This window comes from Delphinapterus leucas, chromosome 2 (assembly GCF_059928025.1).
Source record: "Delphinapterus leucas isolate spDelLeu-1000000601 "Yukka" chromosome 2, BTC_Dleu_Yukka2, whole genome shotgun sequence".
Classification (NCBI taxonomy): Eukaryota; Metazoa; Chordata; class Mammalia; order Artiodactyla; family Monodontidae; genus Delphinapterus; species Delphinapterus leucas.
Window position 1 is genome coordinate 36010847 of NC_143130.1, and position 21235 is coordinate 36032081.

A 21235-nucleotide genomic window follows, 5' to 3' on the forward strand; every position below is an offset into this window, starting at 1 on the left:
GCCGGCGTACCGCAAAAAAAAAAAAAAAAAAAAAAAGAACAACAAAGGAACAATCCATGAGGCTTGAAAGCATTTCATAACCCGGAGAGTCAGGGAAGACTTCGCTGGGTGAATGACATCCCTAAATTCTGAGGGATGAATAGGAAGAGGCAGAAGAGAATTCAGGCAGAGGGAAGAGCATATCCTAAAACGCTACAGCAGGAAGGAGCCAAGGAAACAAAAGAATGCCAAGTAGATGGGATGCAGAAAGGTAGGATAAGTGTAAGGAGAGATGGGGAAGAGATGTAGGAGGACCAGGACATGCAGGCCAGGATAAAACTCTATGTGATCTTTAACCGGATAGCAGAGAGAAGACACTAAAGTATTTTCAGTGTTGGTGGAAAGGAGAGCCTGGCGATGGGATGACAAAGTGTTGAAAGGCATGGTTAGATGTGAATTTCTCTTAGTGAGATATAACTTACCTATAGAAAAAAATGCATACGGACCGATGAAATGTAAATGTAAACGCCAGTATAATCAATAACCAAATGAGATATAGAGCAATTCATCTCCCCAGAGACCACTGCTTAAACGCATCAACCTCCTGATCCCTTCCCCACGATTACCACTGTTCTGAAATCCTTCACCAGAGACTAGTTTTGCCTGCTCTTATAGTTCATATAAATGGAATATACCCTTTTGTATGGGGCTGCTGTGTAAACAGCAGATTGTAGAAAGACAATGGTGGATGTGAAGAGACCCAGAGAGAGATAAAGACCATTCAATCCACCGTGGATACGGTGGAGACGGAGAAGAAGTGGATGGATTGAGGAGGGAGCTATTTTGGAGGTAAAATCAATGGTGACGGATTGGCTACAGAGGTTGAGAGAAGGAGGTATCATGGATGGTATTAAAGTGTTGAGAGAAGGAGGTATCAATGTGAGGAGGTATTAATGTGAAGGTTTGGAGTCTTGGAAAGCCCAATAGTGCCAACAACTTGAATTGCACATGACAATGGTGGTTCCTCAAAATATTAAACATAGAATTACCATGTCATCCAGCAATTCCACTTCTGTGTATATACCCAAAAGTATTGAAAGCAGGGACTTGAACAGATACTTTTGCACCCATGATAGCAACATGATTCACAATAGCTAAAAGGTAGAAACAACACAAATGTCCATCAGTGGATGAATAGATGAATGAATAAACAAAATGTGGTATATACATACAATGGAATATTAACTATTCTACCTTAAAAAGGAATGAGAGGGGCTTCCCTGGTGGCGCTGTGGTTGAGAGTCTGCCTGCCGATGCAGGGGACACGGGTTCGAGCCCTGGTCTGGGAGGATCCCACATGCCGCAGAGCGACTGGGCCCGTGAGCCACAACTACTGAGCCTGCGCGTCTGGAGCCTGTGCTCCGCAACGAGAGAGGCCGCGATAGTGAGAGGCCCGCGCAACGCGATGAAGGGTGGCCCCCGCTTGCCACAGCTAGAGAAGGCCCTCGCACAGAAACGAAGACCCAACACAGCCATAAAAAAAAAATAAAAAAAAAAAAAAGGAATGAGATTCTGATACATGCTACAACATGGATGAATCTTTATGAGAGTACGCTAAGTGAACTAAGCCAGACACAAAAGGGCAAATATGTATGATTCCACTTTTATGTAGGTACCTATAATAGTCAAATTCATAGTGATATAAAATGGAATGGCATTATCAGGGATTTGAGAGGAGGGAATGGGGAGTTAGTGTTAACAGATTCAGAGTTTTAGTTTGGGAGGATGAAGAGTTCTGGAGATGGACGGTGGTGATCATCGCATAACATCATGAATGTACTTAATACCACTGAACTGCTTACTTAAAAATGGTGAAGATGGTAAATTTTATGTTATGTATAATTTACCACTATAAAAACACAGGAGGAGAGCATAATTTGACCCTCATTTTCTGTGTTAATTAAAAGATTAAACGTTTAAATTGCACATAGATAGCCTTCTTAAAACTTCTCCAGCCCTCCTTGACTATTAAATGGTGGGTGGGTAGGGACCTGGTACTTTTCCACGAGTCCCTACCCACCCACCCAGAATCATACTCCCAGCCATTCTCTGTCCCTGCCATCTCTGCCATGCTCCACACCAGTTTTCTGTCAATTTGCTTATTAAAGTTGGTGGGGTTTTTTGAATTATTTTACAGCAGGTTCTTATTAGTTATCTATTTTATACATATTAGTGTATATATGTCAATCCCAATCTCCCAATTCATCCCACCACCACCACTGCCCCCCCGCTTTCCCCCCTTGGTGTCCATACATTTGTTTGCTACATCTGTGTCTCTATTTCTGCCTTGCAAACTGGTTCATCTGCACCATTTTTCCAGATTCCACATGTATGCATTAATATATGATACTTGTTTTTCTCTTTCTGACTTAGTTCACTCTGTATGACATTCTCTAGGTCCACCCACGACTCTGCAAATGACCCAATTTCGTTCCTTTTTACAGCAGAGTAATATTCCATTGTATATATGTATCACAACTTCTTTATCCATTTTTCTGTCGATGGGCATTTAAGTTGCTTCCATGACCTGGCTATTGTAAGCAGTGCTGCAATGAACATTGGGGTGCATGTGCCTTTTTGAATTATGGTGGTTTTTTGCTGAGTATATGCCCAGCAGTGGGATTGCTAGGTCATATGGTAGTTCTATTTTTACTTTTTTAAGGAACCTCCATACTGTTCTCCATAGTGGCTCTATCAATTTACATTCCCACCAACAGTGCAAGAGGGTTCCCTTTTCTCCACACCCTCTCCAGCATTTGTTGTTTGTAGATTTTCTGATGATGCCCATTCTAACCAGTGTGAGGTGATACCTCATTGTAGTTTTGATTTGCATTTCTCTAGTAATTAGTGATGGTGAGCAGCCTTTCATGTGCTTCTTGGCCATCTGTATGTCTTCTTTGGAGATATGTCTATTTAGGTCTTCTGCCCATTTTTTGATTTGGTTGTTTGTTTTTATAATATTGAGCTGTATGAGCTATTTATATATTTTGGAGATTAATCCTTTGTCCATTGATTTGTTAGCAAATATCTTCTCCCATTCTGAGGGTTGTCTTTTCATCTTGTTTGTAGCTTCCTTTGCTTTGCAAAAGCTTTTAAGTTCCATTAGGTCCCATTTATTTCTTTTGGTTTTTATTTCCTTTACTCTAGGAGGTGGATCAAAACAGATCTTCCTGTGATTTATGTCAAAGAGTGTTCTTCCTATGTTTTCCTCTAAGAGTTTTTATAGTATCTGGCCTTACATTTAGGTCTTTAATCCATTTTGAGTTTGTTTTTGTGTATCGTGTTAGGAAGTATACTATTCATTCTTTTACATGTAGCTGTCCAGTTTTCCCAGCACCACTTATTGAAGAGGCTGTCTTTTCTCCATTGTATACTCTTGCCTCCTTTATCAAAGATAAGGTGACCATATGTGCGTGGGTTTACCTATGGGCTTTCTATCCTGTTCCACTGACCTATATTTCTGTTTTTGTGCCAGTACTATACTGTCTTGATTACTGTAGCTTTGTAGTATAGTCTGAAGTCAGGGAGCCTGATTCCTCCAGCTCCGTTTTTCTTTCTCAAGATTGCTTTGGCTATTTGGGGTCTTTTGTGTTTCCATACAAATTGTGAAATTTTTTGTTCTAGTTCTGTGAAAAATGCCATTGGTAGTTTGATAGGGATTGCATTGAATCTTTAGATTGCTTTGGGCAGTACAGTCATTTTCACAATGTTGATTCTGCCAATCCAAGAACATAATATACCTCTCCATCTGTTTCTATCATCCTTAATTTCTTTCATCAGTGTCTTATAGTTTCCTGCAAGTCTTTTGTCTCCTTAGGAAGGTTTATTCCTAGGTATTTTATTCTTTTTGTTGAATGGTAAATGGGAGTGTTTCCTTAATTTCTCTTTCATGTTTTTCATCATTAGTGTATAGGAATGCAAGAGATTTCTGTGCATTAATTTTGTATCCTGCTACTTTACCAATTCATTGATTAGCTCTAGTAGTTTTCTGATAGTGTCTTTAGGATTCTCTATGTATAGTATCATGTCATCGGCAAAGAGGGACAGTTTTACTTCTTCTTTTCCAATTTGTGTTCTTTTTATCTCTTTTTCTTCTCTGATTGCTGTGGCTAGGACTTTCAAAACTATGTTGAATAATAGTGGCAAGAGTGGACATCCTTGTGTTGTTCCTGATGTTAGAGGAAATGCTTTCAGCTTTTCACCATTGAGAATGATATTTGCTGTGGTTTTGTTGTATATGGCCTTTATCATTTTGAGGTAGGTTCCCTCTATGCCCACTTTCTAGAGAGTTTTTATCATCATGGGTGTTGAATTTTGTCAAAAGCTTTTTCTGCATCTATTGAGATGATCATATGGTTTTTATTCTTCAGTTTATTAATATGGTGTATCACAGTGATGGATTTGTGGATATTGAAAAATCCTTGCATCCCAGGGATAAACCCCACTTGATCATGGTATATGATCCTTTTAATGTGTTGGATTTTGTTTGCTAGTATTTTGTTCAGGGTTTTTGCATCTATACTTATCAGTGATATTGATCTGTAATTTTCTTTTTTTATAGTATCTCTGTTTGGTTTGGGTATCAGGGTGATGGTGGCCATGTAGAATGAGTTTGGGAGTGTTCCTTCCTCTGCAATTTTTTGGAAGAGTATTAGAAGGATGGGTGTTAGCTCTTCTCTAAATGTTTGATAGAATTCACCTGTGAAGCCATCTGGTCCTGGACTTTTGTTTGTTGGAAGATTTTTAATCACAGTTTCAATTTCATTACTTGTGATTGGTTTATTCATATTTTCTATTTCTTCCTTGTTCAGTCTTGGAAGGTTATACCTTTCCAAGAATTTGTTCATTTCTCCCAGGTTGTTCATTTTATTGGCATAGAGTTGCTTGTAGTAGTCTCTTAGGATGCTTTGTATTTCTGCGGTGTCCATTGTAACTTCTTTTTGATTTCTAATTTTATGATTTGAGTCCTCTCCCTCTTTTTCTTGATGAGTCTGGCTAAGGGTTTATCAATTTTGTTTATTTTCTCAAAGAACCAGCTTTTAGTTTTATTAATCTTTGCTATTGTTTTCTTTGTTTCTGTTTCATTTATTTCTGCTCTGATCTTTATGATTTCTTTCCTTCTACTAACTTTGGGTTCTGTTTGTTCTTCTTTCTCTGGTTCCTTTAGGTGTAAGGTTAGATTGTTAATTAGAGATTTTTCTTGTTCCTTGAGGTAGGCTTGTATTGCTATAATCATCCCTCTTAGAACTGCTTTTGCTGCATCCCACAGGTTCTGGATCATCATGTTTTCATTGTCATTTGTCTCAAGGTATTTTTTGATTTCCTACTTGATTTCATCAGTGATTTCTTGGTTATTTAGTAGCATATTGTTTAGCCTCCATGTGTTTGTGTTTTTTGCGTTTTTCCCCTGTAATCTATTTCTAATCTCATAGAGTAGTGGTTGGAAAAGATGCTTGATATGATTTCAATTTTCTTAAATTTACTGAGGCTTGATTTGTGACCCAAGATGTGGTCTATCCTGGAGAATGTTCTGTGTGCACTTGAGAAGAAAGTGTAATCTGCTGTTTTTGGATGGAATGTCCTATAAATATCAATTAAATCTATCTGGTCTATTGTGTCACTTAAAGCTTGCAATTCCTTATTAATTTTCTGTCTGGATAATCTGTCCATTGGTGTAAGTGAGGTGTTAAAGTCCCCCACTATTATTGTGTTACTGTCAATTTCCTCTTTTATAGCTGTTAGCATTTGCCTTATGTATTGAGGTTCTCCTATGTGGGGTGCATAAATATTTACAATTGTTATATCTTCTTCTTGGATTGATCCCTTGATCATTCTGTAGTGTCCTTCCTTACCTCTTGTGACAGTCTTTATTTTAAAGTCTATTTTATCTGATATGATTATTGGTACTCCAGCTTTCTTGTGATTTCCATTTGCATGGAATACCTTTTTCCATCCCCTCACTTTCAGTCTGTATGTGTCCCTAGATCTGAAGTGGGTTTCTTGTAGACAGCATATAGATGGGTCTTGTTTTTGTATCCATTCAGCCAGTCTATGTCTTTTGGTTGGAGCATTTAATCCATTTACATTTAAGGTAATTATCGATATGTATGTTTCTATTTCCATTTTCTTAATTATTTGGGGTTTTTTTTACTTCTCTTGTGTTTCCCACTTAGAGAAGTTCCTTTAGCATTTGTTGTAGAGCTGGTTTGGTGGTGCTGAATTCTCTTAGCTTTTGCTTGTCTGTAAAGCTTTTGATTTCTCCATCGAATCTGAACGAGATCATTGCCAGGTAGAGTAATCTCGGTTGTAGGTTCTTCCCTTTCATCACTTTAAATATGTCATGCCACTCCTTTCTGGCTTGTGGAGTTTCTGCTGAGAAATCAGCTGTTAACTTTATAGGAGTTCCCTTGTATATTATTTGTCATTTTTCCCTTGTTGCTTTTAATAATTTTTCTTTGTCTTTAATTTTTGTCAATTTGATTACTATGTGTCTCAGTGTGTTTCTCCTTGGGTTTATCCTACCTGGGACTCTCTGTGCTTCCTGGACTTGGGTGGATATTTCCCTTCCTATATTAGGGAAGTTTTCGACTATAATCTCTTCGATATTTTCTCACGTCCTTTCTGTCTCTCTTCTCCTTCTGGGACCCCTGTAATGCGAATGTTGTTGTGTTTAATGTTGTCCCAGAGGTCTCTTAGGCTGTCTTCATTTCTTTTCGTTCTTTTTTCTGTTCCACAGCAGTGAATTCCACCATTCTGTCTTCCAGGTCACTTATCTGTTCTTCTGCCTCAGTTATTCTGCTATTGATTCCTTCTAGTGTAGTTTTCATTTCAGGTATTGTATTTTTCATCTCTGTTTGTTTGTTCTTTAATTCTTCTAGATGTTTGTTCTTTAATTCTTCTAGGTCTTTGTTAAACATTTTTGCATCTTCTCGATCTTTGCCTTTATTCTTTTTCTGAGGTCCTGGATCATCTTCACTATCATTACTCTGAATTCTTTTTCTGGAAGGTGGCCTATCTCCATTTAGTTGTTTTTCTGGGGTTTTATCTTGTTTCTTCATCTGGTACATAGCCCTCTGCCTTTTCATTTTGTCTGTCTTTCTGTGAATGTGGTTTACATTCCACAGGCTGCAGGATTGTAGCTCTTCTTGCTTCTGCTCTCTGCCCTCTGGTGGATGAGACTATCTAAGAGGCTTGTGCAAGCTTCCTGATGGGACGGACTGGTGGTGGGTAGAGCTGGGTGTTACTCTGGTGGTCAGGCTCAGTAAAACTTTAATCCACTTGTCTGCTGATGGGTGGGGCTGGGTTCTCTCCCTGTTGATTGTTTGGCCTGAGGCAACCCAGCACTGGAGCCTACAGGCTCTTTGGTGGGGCTAATGGCAGACTCCGGGAGGGCTCACGCCAAGGTGTACTTCCCAGAACTTCTGTTGCCAGTGTCCTTGTCTCCACGGTGAGCCACAGCCACCCCCCACCTCTGCAGGAGACCCTCCAGCACAAGCAGGTACATCTGGTTCAGCCTCCTATGGGGTCACTGCTCCTTCTCTCTGGGTCCTGAGGCACACACTAATTTGTGTGTCCCTTGAAGAGTGGAGTCTCTGTTTCCCCCAGTCCTGTTGAAGTCCTGCAATCAAACCCCACTAGGCTTCAAAGTCTGATTCTCTGGGAATTCCTCTTCCCGTTGCCAGAATCCCTGGTTCGGAAGCCTGATGTGAGGCTCAGAACCTTCATTCCAGTGGGTGGAATTCTGTGGTATAAGTGTTCTCCAGTTTGTGAGTCACCCACCCAGCAGTTATGGGATTTGATTTTTTTGTGAATGTGACCCTCCTACCGTCTCATTGTGGCTTCTCCTTTGTCTTTGGAAGTTGGGTATCTTTTTTGGTGAGTTCCAGTGTCTTCCTGTCAATGATTGTTCAGCAGTTAGTTGTGATTACAGTGCTCTTGCAAGAGGGAGTGAGCACATGTCCTTCTACTCCACCATCTTGAACCAATCTCCCCTATTAAAGTTTCTTTAATCTGTTGCCCTGATTTCTAGTTCCACCTTACATTCTATGAGTTTTCCCAGTGACCTTCCAAAAAGTCCTAAATCTTTGCTTAAGCTACTTTGTTTTGCTGCTTAGGTTTTGGTACTTGGAATCCAAAGAGAAAGTAACTTTATTTGTTTACAGTAAATGTAACACAAAACAACATGACAACTGAAACCAAACCTTTCACTAATATGAATAAATGTAAATAACCTAAACTCACTTAAAAATCTATATGTATATATAGATTTTAGATCAGTTAACAAAGCCAATGAAACTCTATGCTTTTTTAAGGGACACATACACAAAACCACTTCAGAAAAGTTAAAATAAAGGGTAAAAAAAATTTTAAGGTAAAAATAAAATGAAAGCAGGTGTTATGATCTTTGTGTCAAATAATCTATAATTCAAGATTAAAAGCATTGGGACTTCCCTTGTGGCGCAGTGGTTAAGAATCCGTTCGCCAATGCAGGGGACATGGCTTCGAGCTCTGGTCCAGGAAGATCCCACATGCCGGGAAGCAAATATGCCCGTGCGCCACAACTACTGAGACTGTGCTCTAGAGACCACAATTCACAACTACTGAAGCCCGCATGCCTAGAGCCCATGCTGCACAACAAAGAGAAGCCACCGCAGTGAGAAGCCTGCGCACCGCAACAAAGAGTAGCCCCCACTCACCGCAACTAGAGAAAGCCCACGCACAGCAACAAAGAACCAGTGCAGTCAAAAATAAATAAATAAACAAACAAGCCACTGGAATAAAAAAAAAATGATTAAAAGCATTAAAAAACACAAAGAAGGATACTTTATAATGCTAAAAGCGATAATGCATAATGAAGTTGTACATAAATTTCTGTGCACAAAATAATATAGCAGAAACTTTAATAAACCACAAACTGCAGAAGATAAAAGGAAAACTAGACAAATCCACACTAATAATAAGAGAATTTAAAACACCTTCCTCTGACCTAGACAGATAAATGAGAAAATATCTAGCAAGGGGCTTCCCTGGTGGCGCAGTGGTTGAGAGTCCGCCTGCCGATGCAGGGGACACAGGTTCGTGCCCCGGTCTGGGAAGATCCCACATGCCGCGGAACGGCTGGGCCCGTGAGCCATGGCCCTGAGCCTGCGCGTCTGGAGCCTGCGCGTCTGGAGCCTGTGCTCCGTAACGGGAGAGGCCACAGCAGTGAGAGGCCCGCATACCGCAAAAAAAAAAAAAAAAAAAAAAAAAAAAAAAATATCTAGCAAGGATAAAGAAAACCTTAATACATAATCAATGAAGTATATTTTATAGCTATATATCAACACTGTACCATGATAATACAGGATATTCCTTCTTTTCAATTACATTTAGATCATTTATAAAAATAGACCATATTTTAAGTCATAAAGAAAATCTAAATTAATTCCAAAGATAGAAATATTATTAAGAGCATTCTGACCAGAATAAATAGTGGTTGTGTCATGGTATCTCACTGTGGTTTTGATTTGCATTTCCCTAATAATTAGTGAGTTGAGCATCTTTTCATGTGCTTATTGGCAATTTGTATATGTTATTTGGAGAAATGTCTATTCAGATCCTTTGCCATTTTTAACTGGGTTTTTGTCTTTTTGTTATTGAGTTGTAAGAGATCTGAATACCAGTCCCCCTACAGATATACGACCTGAAAATAGTTTCTTCCATCTTATGGGCTGTCTTTTAACTTTCTTGATAGTATCCTCTGAAACACAAAAATTTTTAATTTTGATAAAGTCCAATATAGCTATTTTTCTTTTGTCACATTTGCTTTTGGTTTCATATCTAAGAAACCATTTCTTAATCCAACATCATGAAGATTTACTCCTGTGTTCTTTCCTAAGAGTTTTACAACTTTGGCTCTTATATTTAAGTCTTTGATTCCTTTCAAGTTAATTTTTGTATATGCTTTGAGGTAGCTGTCCAACTTCATTCTTTGCATGTAGATATACAGTTGTTCCAGCACCATTTGTTGAAAAGACTACATATTCGTTCCCTTATTTGTTTTAGCACTCTTGTCAAATATTAATTGACCATAAATGTGAGGGGCTTCTTTTTTCCTGTATCCTCAATTATATCCCATCGATTTATATGTTTATCCCTATGTTAGTATCACACTGTTTTGATTACTGTACCTTTGGAGTAAGTTTTACAGTTGATAAGTGTGAATTCTCCAATGACTTTTTTGGAGGGGGTGTGCTATTTCAGGTTTTTTGCATTTTTGCATTTCTATGTGAATTTTAAAATCAGCTTGTCAATTCCTACAAAAATAGCAGCTGGGGCTTCCCTGGTGGCGCAGTGGTTGAGAGTCCGCCTGCCGATGCAGGGCACACGGGTTCGTGCCCTGGTCCAGGAAGATCCCACATGCCGCAGAGCGGCTGGGCCCGTGAGCCATGGCCGCTGAGCCTGCGCGTCCGGAACCTGTGCTCCACAACGGGAGAGGCCACAACAGAGAGAGGCCCGCGTAACGAAAAAAAAAAAAAAAAAAAATAGCAGCTGGAATTTTGATAAGGACTGTACATTTTACATCTTGTTTTGCTTCATTTAGTTTCAATGATGGGGTTTTTAATCTATGGACACTTTGATCAAAGTGTACTCCACTAAGCAGGAGACACTGTGCTCTTTGCCCTCATGATGCCAGCAGACATCCTAAAAGTCTATAAAGTGCCCTAATAGACAATGAGCCAAGTCAGTCTGTCTTTCCCTGTGTCACCCTGTGAACCCACAGGCCACCACTACTAAGGGACAGGAGGTCTGAAAGTGGAGACAAAATATTCTCTCCTCACCCCCATTTCAAATATTCTTATAAACTAGAAACCCTGTCTGAATATTGCAATTAATGTTCTCAGGTCAGGAGTGGACATAAATCAGCCCTTTCACTAAATCATACCAGTTTGAGTTTGCTACCCATCACACACACACACACACACACACACACACACACACTTCCCATTTGCCCTGCAAAGACTTAACACTTCTAGATAAGCTCAATTATGCATAGAAAAGTGCTTTTTCCTTCGTTTGACAATAGTTTTCAAGAGAGGCCTGGCAAAAGCTGAAAACTCAGCTGTGGGGCTTCTTTTGAAAGAAAAATTGGCCTCTGATTGTACATAAGTGATCATGAACAAGGAATACATATTATGTTGGCCAGATTTCACATGCAAATTAGACTAGCTTCTCTTCTTAACTTCTCTTTCTCCAGCAAAAATATGGTAGGGGATGCCTTAGTCTGATTAAATGTAAATATTCATGTAGACCTCAGCCATCTTTTGGTGAGTTAGGAGCCAGTATATTGAATTACATCAGACAGAAAATCATTCTCGTGATTTCCCTGGTGGCACAGTGGTTAAGAATCTGCCTGCCAATGCAGGGGACACAGGTTCGATCCCTGGTCTGGGAAGATCCCACATGCCGTGGAGCAATTAAGCCTGTGCACCACATCTACTGAGCCTGTGCCCTAGAGCCCGTGCGCCTCAACTACTGAGCCCATGTGCTGCAACTACTGAAGCCCATGCACCTAGAGCCCGTGCTCCACAACAAGAGAAGCCACTGCAGTGAGAATCCCGTGCACCACAACAAAGAGTAGCCCCTGCTGGCCACAGCTAGAGAAAGCCCACGCACAGCAACGAAGACCCAATGCAGCCAAAAAAATATATATATAAAAGAAAATAGAATAAAAAAGTAAGTCATTCTCACATCTATGTCCTAAATGTGGACTAACTTTGTATTAAATAAATTTATTTTTTCTTCTTAATGAACTTAAAATGGAGGCTGACACTATAAATAGGTATGCATAGCTGAAATCCAGGTTTGACACATACTAAATGCATTCTTTGTAAATTCATCCTTCAGGGACCAGACCCATGCTTTGAATGTTCTGTATATAGTAATCAGGTAAAAATAGTAACATATTGCTGACCTGGCAGACTCTCATCTCTACAGGTTCACTTGTAGTGCTGGAAAGCAGAGAACCTAAAAGCAGGAAAAAAAAATTAGGTGAAATAAGGTGATTTACACAGATGGTGCTTTGTAGGCTCTTGTATGATAAAAATGTTATTTATTTCTATGATAGTGAGTATTATTATCATCAGAGTATAAATCAAGAGGCCTTGATTCTACTCTCTGGCTATGTTATATCTTTTTTAGTTTTCTGATACTTTGGGGACCCTTGGCCAGATGCAATAGAAATTAACCCTTTCTTTCATGGGAAGAGTAGGATTTCTATCCCACAAGAATGGGATGAATGGGGCTATCTTCTTTTCTGAGTTGAAGACTACAGGCCTCTAATTTTGGGATTAACCTTCAGAGCCTGATTCCAAGCTCTTAGACTCTCCATCTCTTCAACCCCTCTCCCCTCCCACCCCCACTGCACTCCATCTACCACCTGCCAACACCATCTGAAAAGCTGAGCCTACACATGAACAACCTTAGCCTTGGAAATACAACCCATCAATGACAGATGTACAGGACCCACAAGGAGAAAGCTGAGGAGGCACAGTCCTTATGCAGCAAGATACAAATTCTGACTTAAGACCTGTGGTAATCCATCAACAGAGGAATGGAGATTCCTTAAAAAACTAAAGATAGAACTGCCATATGACCCAGCAGTCCCACTCCTGGGCATATACCAAGACAAAATCGTAATTCAAAAAGACACATGCACCCCAATGTTCATTGCAGCACTATTTACAATAGCCAGGACATGGAAGTAACCTAAATGTCTGTCAGCAGAGGAATGGATAAAGAAGATGTGATACATATATACAGTGGAATATTAGTCATAAAAAGGAATGAAACTGGGTCATTTGTAGAGACGTGGATGGACATGGAGACTGCCATACAGAGTGAAGTAAGTGAGAAAGAGAAAAACAAATAACGTGTATTAAAGCATATATGTGGAATCTGAAAAATTGGTATAGACAATCTTATTTATAAAGCAGAAATAGAGACACAGACGTAGAGAAAAAACATATGGAAACAAAGTCAGAAAGGGGGGGTGGGATGAATTGGGAGATTGGGATTGACATATATACACCATTGATGCTATGTATAAAATAGATAGGTAATGAGAGCCTACTGTGTAGCACAGGGAACTCTACTCAGTGCTCTGGTGACCTAAATGAGAAGGAAATCCAAAAAAGAGGGGATATATGTATACGTATAGCTGATTCACTTTGCTGTAAAGTATAAACTAAAACAATACTCCAAAAAAAAAAGAAATTCTGACTTACGACCTGCGGCAGTCCATCAACAGAGGAATGGATAAAGAAGACGTGGAACAGAGGTGCAAGGCCTTCACATGCAGTGAGCAAGTTAAACTGTACCAAGCACAAAGGAAAGAAAGGGGAGACCTTCGAGGTGGTGGAGGAGTAAGATGTGGAGATCACCTTACACAAATACATCAAAAATACAACTACATGTGGAACAACTCCTACAGAACACCTACTGAACGCTGGCAAAAGACTTCAGACCTCCCAAAAGGCAAGAAACTCCCCACTTACCTGGGTAGGGCAAAAGAAAAAAGGAAAAACAGAGACAAAAGAATAGGGACGGGACCTGCACCTCTGGAAGGGAGCTGTGAAGGAGGAAAAGTTTCCACACACTAGGGAGCCCCTTCATTGGCAGAGATGGGGGTGGGCAGGGGGGAAGCTTCGGAGCCATGGAGGAGAGCACAGCAACAGGGCTGTAGAGGGCAAAGCGGAGAGATTCCCGCACAGAGGATCAGGGCCGACCAGCACTCACCGGCCTGAGAGGCTTGTCTGCTCACCTGCTGGGGCGGTTGGGGGCTGGGAGCTGAGGCTCGGGTTTCGGAGGTAAAATCCCAGGGAGAGGACTGGTGTTGGCTGCGTGAACACAGCCTGAAGGGGGCTAGTGCGGCATAGCTAGCCGGGAGTCCTGGAAAAAGTCTGGACCTACCAGAGAGGCAAAAGACCACTGTTTCAGGGGAGTCCTTCCCCATCTGCCCACAGAAGGCAGAGCACCGCCTAAATGAGCTTCAGAGATGGGCGCAAGAAACGGCTATCAGTTCGGACCCCAGAGACGGGAGTGAAATGCTAACGCTGCTGCTGCAGCCACCAAGAATCCTGTGTGCAAGCACAGGTCACTATCCACACCCCCTGCCAGGAGCCTGTGCAGCACGCCACCGCCAGGGTCCCGTGATCCAGGGACAACTTCCCCAGGAGAACACACTGTACGCCTCAGGCTGGTGCAACGTCACGCAGGCTCGCCCCACATTCCAGTTATAACTACTGTACCCCTTCCACCCCCCAGCCTGGTTGAGCAAGAGCCCCCAGTCAGCTGCTGCTTTAACCCCGTCCTGTCTGGGCGGGAACAGGTGCCTCTACACGCAGGGGCGGGGCCAGAACCAAAGCGGAACCCCAGGAGCTGTGCGAACAAAGAAGAGAAAGGGCAATTTCACTGTGCAGCCTCAGGAGCAGCGGATTAAATCCCCACAATCAACTTGATGTACCCTGCAGCTCCGGAATACCTGAATAGAAAATGAATCGTCCCCAAATTGAGAAGTAGACACATGTTAATCAAACTATCAAAATTAAATACAAAGTAAAAATATTAAGAGCAGCAAGGGAAAAGCAGCAAATAACATACAAGGGAAACCCCATAAGGTTAACAGCTGATCTTTCAGCAGAACTCTGAAAGCCAGAAGGGAGTGGCAGGACATATTTAAAGTGATGAAAGCGAAAAACCTACAACATAGAGTACTCTACCCGGCAAGGATCTCATTCAGGTTTGACAGAGAAATTAAAAGCTTTACAGACAAGAAAAACCTAAGAGAATTCAGCACCACCAAACCAGCTTCACAACAAATGCTAAAGGAACTTCTCTAGGCAGGAAATACAACAGAAGGAAAAGACTTACAAAAACAAACCCAAAACAATTAAGAAAATGGTAATAAGAACATACATATTGATAATTACCTTAAATGTAACTGGATTAAATGCTCCAACTAAAAGACATAGACTGGCTGAATGGATACAAAAACAAGACCCGTATATATGCTGTCTACAAGAAACCCACTTCAGACCTAGGGACACATATGGACTGAAAGTGAGGGAATGGAAAAAGATATTCCATACAAATGGAAATCACAAGAAAGCTGGAGTAGCAAGACTCATATCAGACAAAATAGACTGTAAAATAAAGACTATTTCAAGAGACAAAGAAGGACACTACATAATGATCAAGGGATCAATCCAAGAAGAAGATATAACAATTGCAAATATTTATGCCCCCAACATAGGAGCACCTCAATACATGAGGTAAATGCTAACAGCCATAAAAGGGGAAATCGACAGTAACACAATAATAGTAGGGGACTTTAACACCCCACTTTCACCAATGGACAGATCATCCAAAATGAAAATAAATAAGGAAACACAAGCTTTAAATGACACAACAGACCAGATAGACTTAATTGATGTTTATAGGACGTTCCATCCAAAATGACAGAATATACTTTCTTCTCAAGTACGAATGGAACATTCTCCAGAATAGATCATATCTTGGGTCACAAATCAAGCATCAGTACATTTAAGAAAATTGACATTGTATCAAGTATTTTTTCCAACCACAACACTATGAGACTAGACATCAATTACAGGAAAAAAACTGTAAAAAAATACAATAAACAATATGCTAATAAATGACCAAGAGATCACTGAAGAAATCAAAGAGGAAATTAAAAAATACCTAAAAATAAATGACAATGAAAACATGATGACCCAAAACCTACGGGATGCAGCAAAACCAGTTCTAAGAGGGAAGTTCATAGCAATACAATCCTACCTCAAGAAACAAGAATAATCTCAAATAACCAAACTAACCTTACACCTAAAGCAATTAGAGAAAGAAAAAAAAAAAAACCCAAAGTTAGCAGAAAGAAAGAAATCATGAAGATCAGTTCAGAAATAAATGAAAGAGAAATGATGGAAACAATAGCAAAGGTCAATAAAACTAAAAGCTGCTTCTTTGAGAAGATGAACAAAATTGATAAACCATTAGCCAGATTCATCAAGAAAAAAAGGGAGAAGACTAAAATCAACAGAATTAGAAATGAAAAAGGTGAAGTAACAACTGACACTGCAGAAATACAAAGGATCATGAGAGATTACTACAAGCAACTATATGCCAATAAAATGGACAACCTGGAAGAAATGGACAATTTCTTAGAAAAGCACAACCTTCCGAGACTGAACCAGGAAGAAATGGAAAATATAAATAGACCAATCACAAGCACTGAAATTGAAACTGTGACTAAAAATCCTCCAAAATACAAAAGCCCAGGACCAGATGGCTTTACAGGCGAAATCTATCAAATATTTAGAGAAGAGCTAACACCTATCCTTCTCAAACTATTCCAAAATATAGCAGAGGGAGGAATACTCCCAAACTCATTCTATGAAGCCACCAACACCCTGACACCAAAACCAGACAAAGATGTCAAAAAACAAAAGAAAACAACAGACCAATATCACTGATGAACATCGATGCAAAAATTCTCAACAAAATACTAGTAAACAGAATCCAGCAGCACATTAAAAGGACCATACACTATGATCAAGTGGGGTTTATTCCAGGAATGCAAGGATTCTTCAGTATATGCAAAACAATCAATGTGATAAACCATATTAACAAATTGAAGGAGAAAAACCATATGATCATCTCAATAAATGCAGAGAAAGCTTTCGACAAAATTCAACACCCATTTATGATAAAAACACTGCAGAAAGTAGGCAGAGAGGGAACTTTCCTCAGCATAATAAAGGTCATATATGACAAACCCACAGCCAACATCATCCTCAGTGGTGAAAAATTGAAAGCATTTCCACTAAGATCAGGAACAAGACAAGGTTGCCCACTCTCACCACTCTTATTCAACATAGTTTTGGAAGTTTTAGCCACAGCAATCAGAGAAGAAAAGGAAATAAAAGGAATCCAAGTCGGAAAAGAAGAAGTAAAGCTGTCACTGTTTGCAGATGACATGATACTATACATAGAGAATCCTAAAGATGCTACCAGAAAACTACTAGAGCTAATCAATGAATTTGGTAAAGTAGCAGGATACAAAATTAATGCACAGAAATCTCTTGCATTCCTATACACTAATGATGAAAAACATGAAAGAGAAATTAAGGAAACACTCCCATTTACCATTCAACAAAAAGAATAAAATATCTAGGAATAAGCCTACCTAGGGAGACAAAAGACCTGTATGCAGAAAATTATAAGACACTGATGAAAGAAATTAAAGATGATACAAATAGATGGAGAGATATACCATGTTCTTGGATTGGCAGAATCAACATTGTGAAAATGACTCTACTACCCAAAGCAATCTACAGATTCAATGCAATCCCTATCAAACTACCACTGGTATTTTTCACAGAACTAGAACAAAAAATTTCACAATTTGTATGGAAACACAAAAGACCCCCGAATAGCCAAAGCAATCTTGAGAACAAAAAACAGAGCTGGAGGAATCAGGCTCCCTGACTTCACACTATACTACAAAGCTACAGTAATCAAGACAGTATGGTACTGGCACAAAAACAGAAAGATAGATCAATGGAACAGGATAGAAAGCCCAGAGATAAACCCACACACATATGGTCACCTTATCTTTGATAAAGATGGCAGGAATGTACAGTGGAGAAAGGACAGCCTCTTCAATAAGTGGTGCTGGGAAAACTGGACAGGTACATGTAAAAATATGACATTAGATCACTCCCTAACACCATACACAAAAATAAACTCAAAATGGATTAAAGACCTAAATGTAAGGCCAGACACCATCAAACTCTTAGAGGAAAACATAGGCAGAACACTCTATGACATAAATCACAGCAAGATCCTTTTTGACCCACCTCCTAGAGAAATGGAAATAAAAACAAAAATAAACAAATGGGACCTAATGAAACTTCAAAGCTTTTGCACAGCAAGGGAAACCATAAACAAGACTAAAAGACAACCCTCAGAATGGGAGAAAATATTTGCAAACGAAGTAACTGACAAAGGATTAATCTCCAAAATTTATAAGCAGCTCATGCAGCTCAATAACAAAAAAACAAAAACCCAATCCAAAAATGGGCAGAAGACCTAAATAGACATTTCTCCAAAGAAGATATACAGATGGCCAACAAACACATGAAAGAATGCTCAACTTCATTAATCATTAGAGAAATGCAAATCAAAACTACAATGAGACATCATCTCACACCCATCAGAACGGCCATCGTCAAAAAATCTAGAAACAATAAATGCTGGAGAGGGTGTGAAGAAAAGGGAACCCTCTTGCACTGTTGGTGGGAATGTAAATTGATACAGCCACTGTGGAGAACAGTATGGAGGTTCCTTAAAAAACTACAAATAGAACTACCATATGACCTAGCAATCCCACTACTGGGCATATACCCTGAGAAAACCATAATTCAAAAGGATTCATGTACCAAAATGTTCATTGCAACTCTATTTACAGTGGCCTGGAGATGGAAACAACCTAAGTGTCCATCATTGGATGAATGGATAAAGAAGATGTGGCACATATATACAATGGAATATTACTCAGCCATAAAAAGAAACGAAATTGAGCTATTTGTAATGAGGTGGATAGACCTAGAGCCTGTCATACAGAGTGAAGTAAGTCAGAAAGAGAAAGACAAATACCGTATGCTAACACATATATATGGAATTTAAAAAAAAAAAAAGTCATGAAGAACCTAGGGGTAAGACAGGAATAAAGACACAGATCTACTAGAGAATGGACTTGAGGATATGGGGAGGGGGAAGGGTGAGCTGTGACAAAGCAAGAGAGAGGCATGGACATATATACACTACCAAACGTAAGGTAGATAGCTAGTGGGAAGCAGCCACATAGCACAGGGAGATCAGCTCTGTGCTTTGTGACCGCCTGGTGGGGTGGGATAAGGAGGGTGGGAGGGAGGGAGACGCAAGAGGGAAGAGATATGGGAACATATGTATATGTATAACTGGTTCACTTTGTTATAAAGCAGAAACTAACACACCATTGTAAAGCAATTATACTCCAATAAAGATGTTAAAAAAAAACAAAAGACAAGACAGACTCTGCCCTCCTGGAGTTCTATTACGGATGCCCGACTTAAACCATCACAAAGACAAACATGCACTTACATACAGTCATGAATTTCATGAATGATAAGTACATGTCATCTGAGTTGAACGGCGTGTGGGACAAGGGGACATCAGGGAAGGCTGCTCTGAGTAAGTGACACTTAAGCTCAGACTTAAAGGCTGCATAGGGGTGGCCAGGCGAAGGGGAGGGAAACTCCAAGCAGATGGCTTAGCATGTGCAAGGGCCCCGCGGCAGAGAAGAGCTTGGCTTTCTCCACGTGCTGGAGAACATGTCTGGGGCCTGGTGGGAGGGAACCTGCTGGGAAGTGAGGCTGGAGAAGGATGGAGGGTCAAACCAGGCAGCCTAAGAAAGACTACGGATCCCATCCTGAGTGCCCTGGAGATTAGTGAAGGGTTAAAGCAAGGGAGGGACGGGATCCAGCTGGAATTTGGGGAGCTACTGTGTGGAGACAAGACACCCGGAGCAGCTCTAGTCATTGTGTTACCTGGGCCCAGCTTGATGTGGGGCTTCAGGGAAGACCAGCCTCCTAGGGGAGCTCTGGCGGGGACAACACACAAAAGAAATGTCAACATCTATAAGACAGGTCTAAATAAAAAGGTTCAGAAGAGGTGAGAAGGGGGAGATGGCATTTTGAGGCAGGCCTTGGAATATGGGTGATGTTGGACCTGAGGGTAGGTGTGGAGAGGGTGCCCAGGCAGAGGGGCCAGAGAGACCAAAGGCAAAGCAGACCAGGTAGTTGTCCTTGGTGTCCATCCGGGCAGGAGGGGGCCTGAGAGGGCACAGCTCCTCTGCTCCTTTTGCCACCACATTAAGCCTCTTGACTGCTAGTGCAGGTCATGGTGATGGTTCAAGTGTCTGGAGTGGCTGCTCTGATCCCAAGGGGCCAACATGGTCACTCAAGACTGGGTGGGAGATCAAAGATGCCTGGGAGTCAGTAGGAAGCCACCTGAGGTCATAGCTGGACGTCTGTTGGATGGGCTGGATGGTGGGTTTATTATTTCTAGTCAAACTCACCCTTGCTCCATTCAAGCCCCACACAAACAAATGAATAACCACCTAAAACTACTTTTCAGTTTGGGAATTTCAGCAAACCTGCATGTGTGTGCGTGTGCATGCACACATGTGCACATTTGTGTCAATATGAACATGCACCTGCAAGTGTCCATGAATGTGCCCCATGTCAACATGCATGTAATTAACAGCTCAAGTTCATAGAGCGCTCACCACCACTCTAGGTTCTCGCTTGAATCACCTTATTTAATCCGCACCGTGGCCCTGGGCAGTAGACAATATTGTCATTCACACTTCACAGACTGGGAAACTCAGGTGGGATGTTAGCCAGATACCTCTCTGTGTGCAGAATGCTTTCTTGCTCCCAGAATCCTAAATCATACATCGACTCCTAGAAGGAGAGAGCTTTTCATCTTTCATCAAGGTCACGCACAGAGACAACAACCCATGCTTCTTTCCCGTAAAGCCCTTCAAAAAACTCGAAAAAATTGGACCTGAAATAAAACTCTAACATTTTTCATGTAGTCTATTAGTAGTTGTCTGCCAGAATATTAGGAAAAGGCAAGCAGTCCACCCAGGAAAAAGAAAAATAACATGGTAGAATGCAGCAGAAAATGGCATGTTTCACGATTTCTCTGCTCTCTAATAAAACAAGTCATGGGGGCTTCCCTGGTGGCGCAGTGGTTGAGAGTCCTCCTGCCGATGCAGGGGACATGGGTTCGTGCCCCGGTCCGGGAAGATCCCACATGCCGTGGAGCGGCTGGGCCCGTGAGCCATGGCCACTGAGCCTGCGCGTCCGGAGCCTGTGCTCCGCAACGGGAGAGGCCACAACAGTGAGGGGCCCACGTACTGCAAAAAAACAACAACAACAAAAAACAAGTCATGAATCTGATCTCCAAAAGCATCTGTTCTAAATCCACCACCTGATGTAATAACTCTTTAAAAACAAACAAGTAAAATTTAATCTGCTCATAATGAATATTGGTTTTAGGTTTCCAGCATATTAAAAAAAATATTGTAGGG

General features: G+C 40.7%; 1 protein-coding gene across 7 annotated transcripts in view; it reads right to left on the minus strand.

The window, feature by feature from the left end:
• Positions 1 to 21235, minus strand: part of MTHFS (methenyltetrahydrofolate synthetase) — a 287753-nt gene that overhangs the window by 177397 nt on the left and 89121 nt on the right. For all 7 annotated transcript variants that reach the window (XR_016391960.1, XR_016391959.1, XR_016391961.1 and 4 more), the window contains one exon: positions 11993 to 12045. Coding sequence is in view for 1 of the 7 variants with exons in the window: in XM_089906682.1 (XP_089762808.1) it covers positions 11993 to 12045 (53 nt within the window). In the remaining 6 variants the exon portion in view is untranslated. The remainder of the gene's footprint in view (positions 1 to 11992; positions 12046 to 21235) is intronic.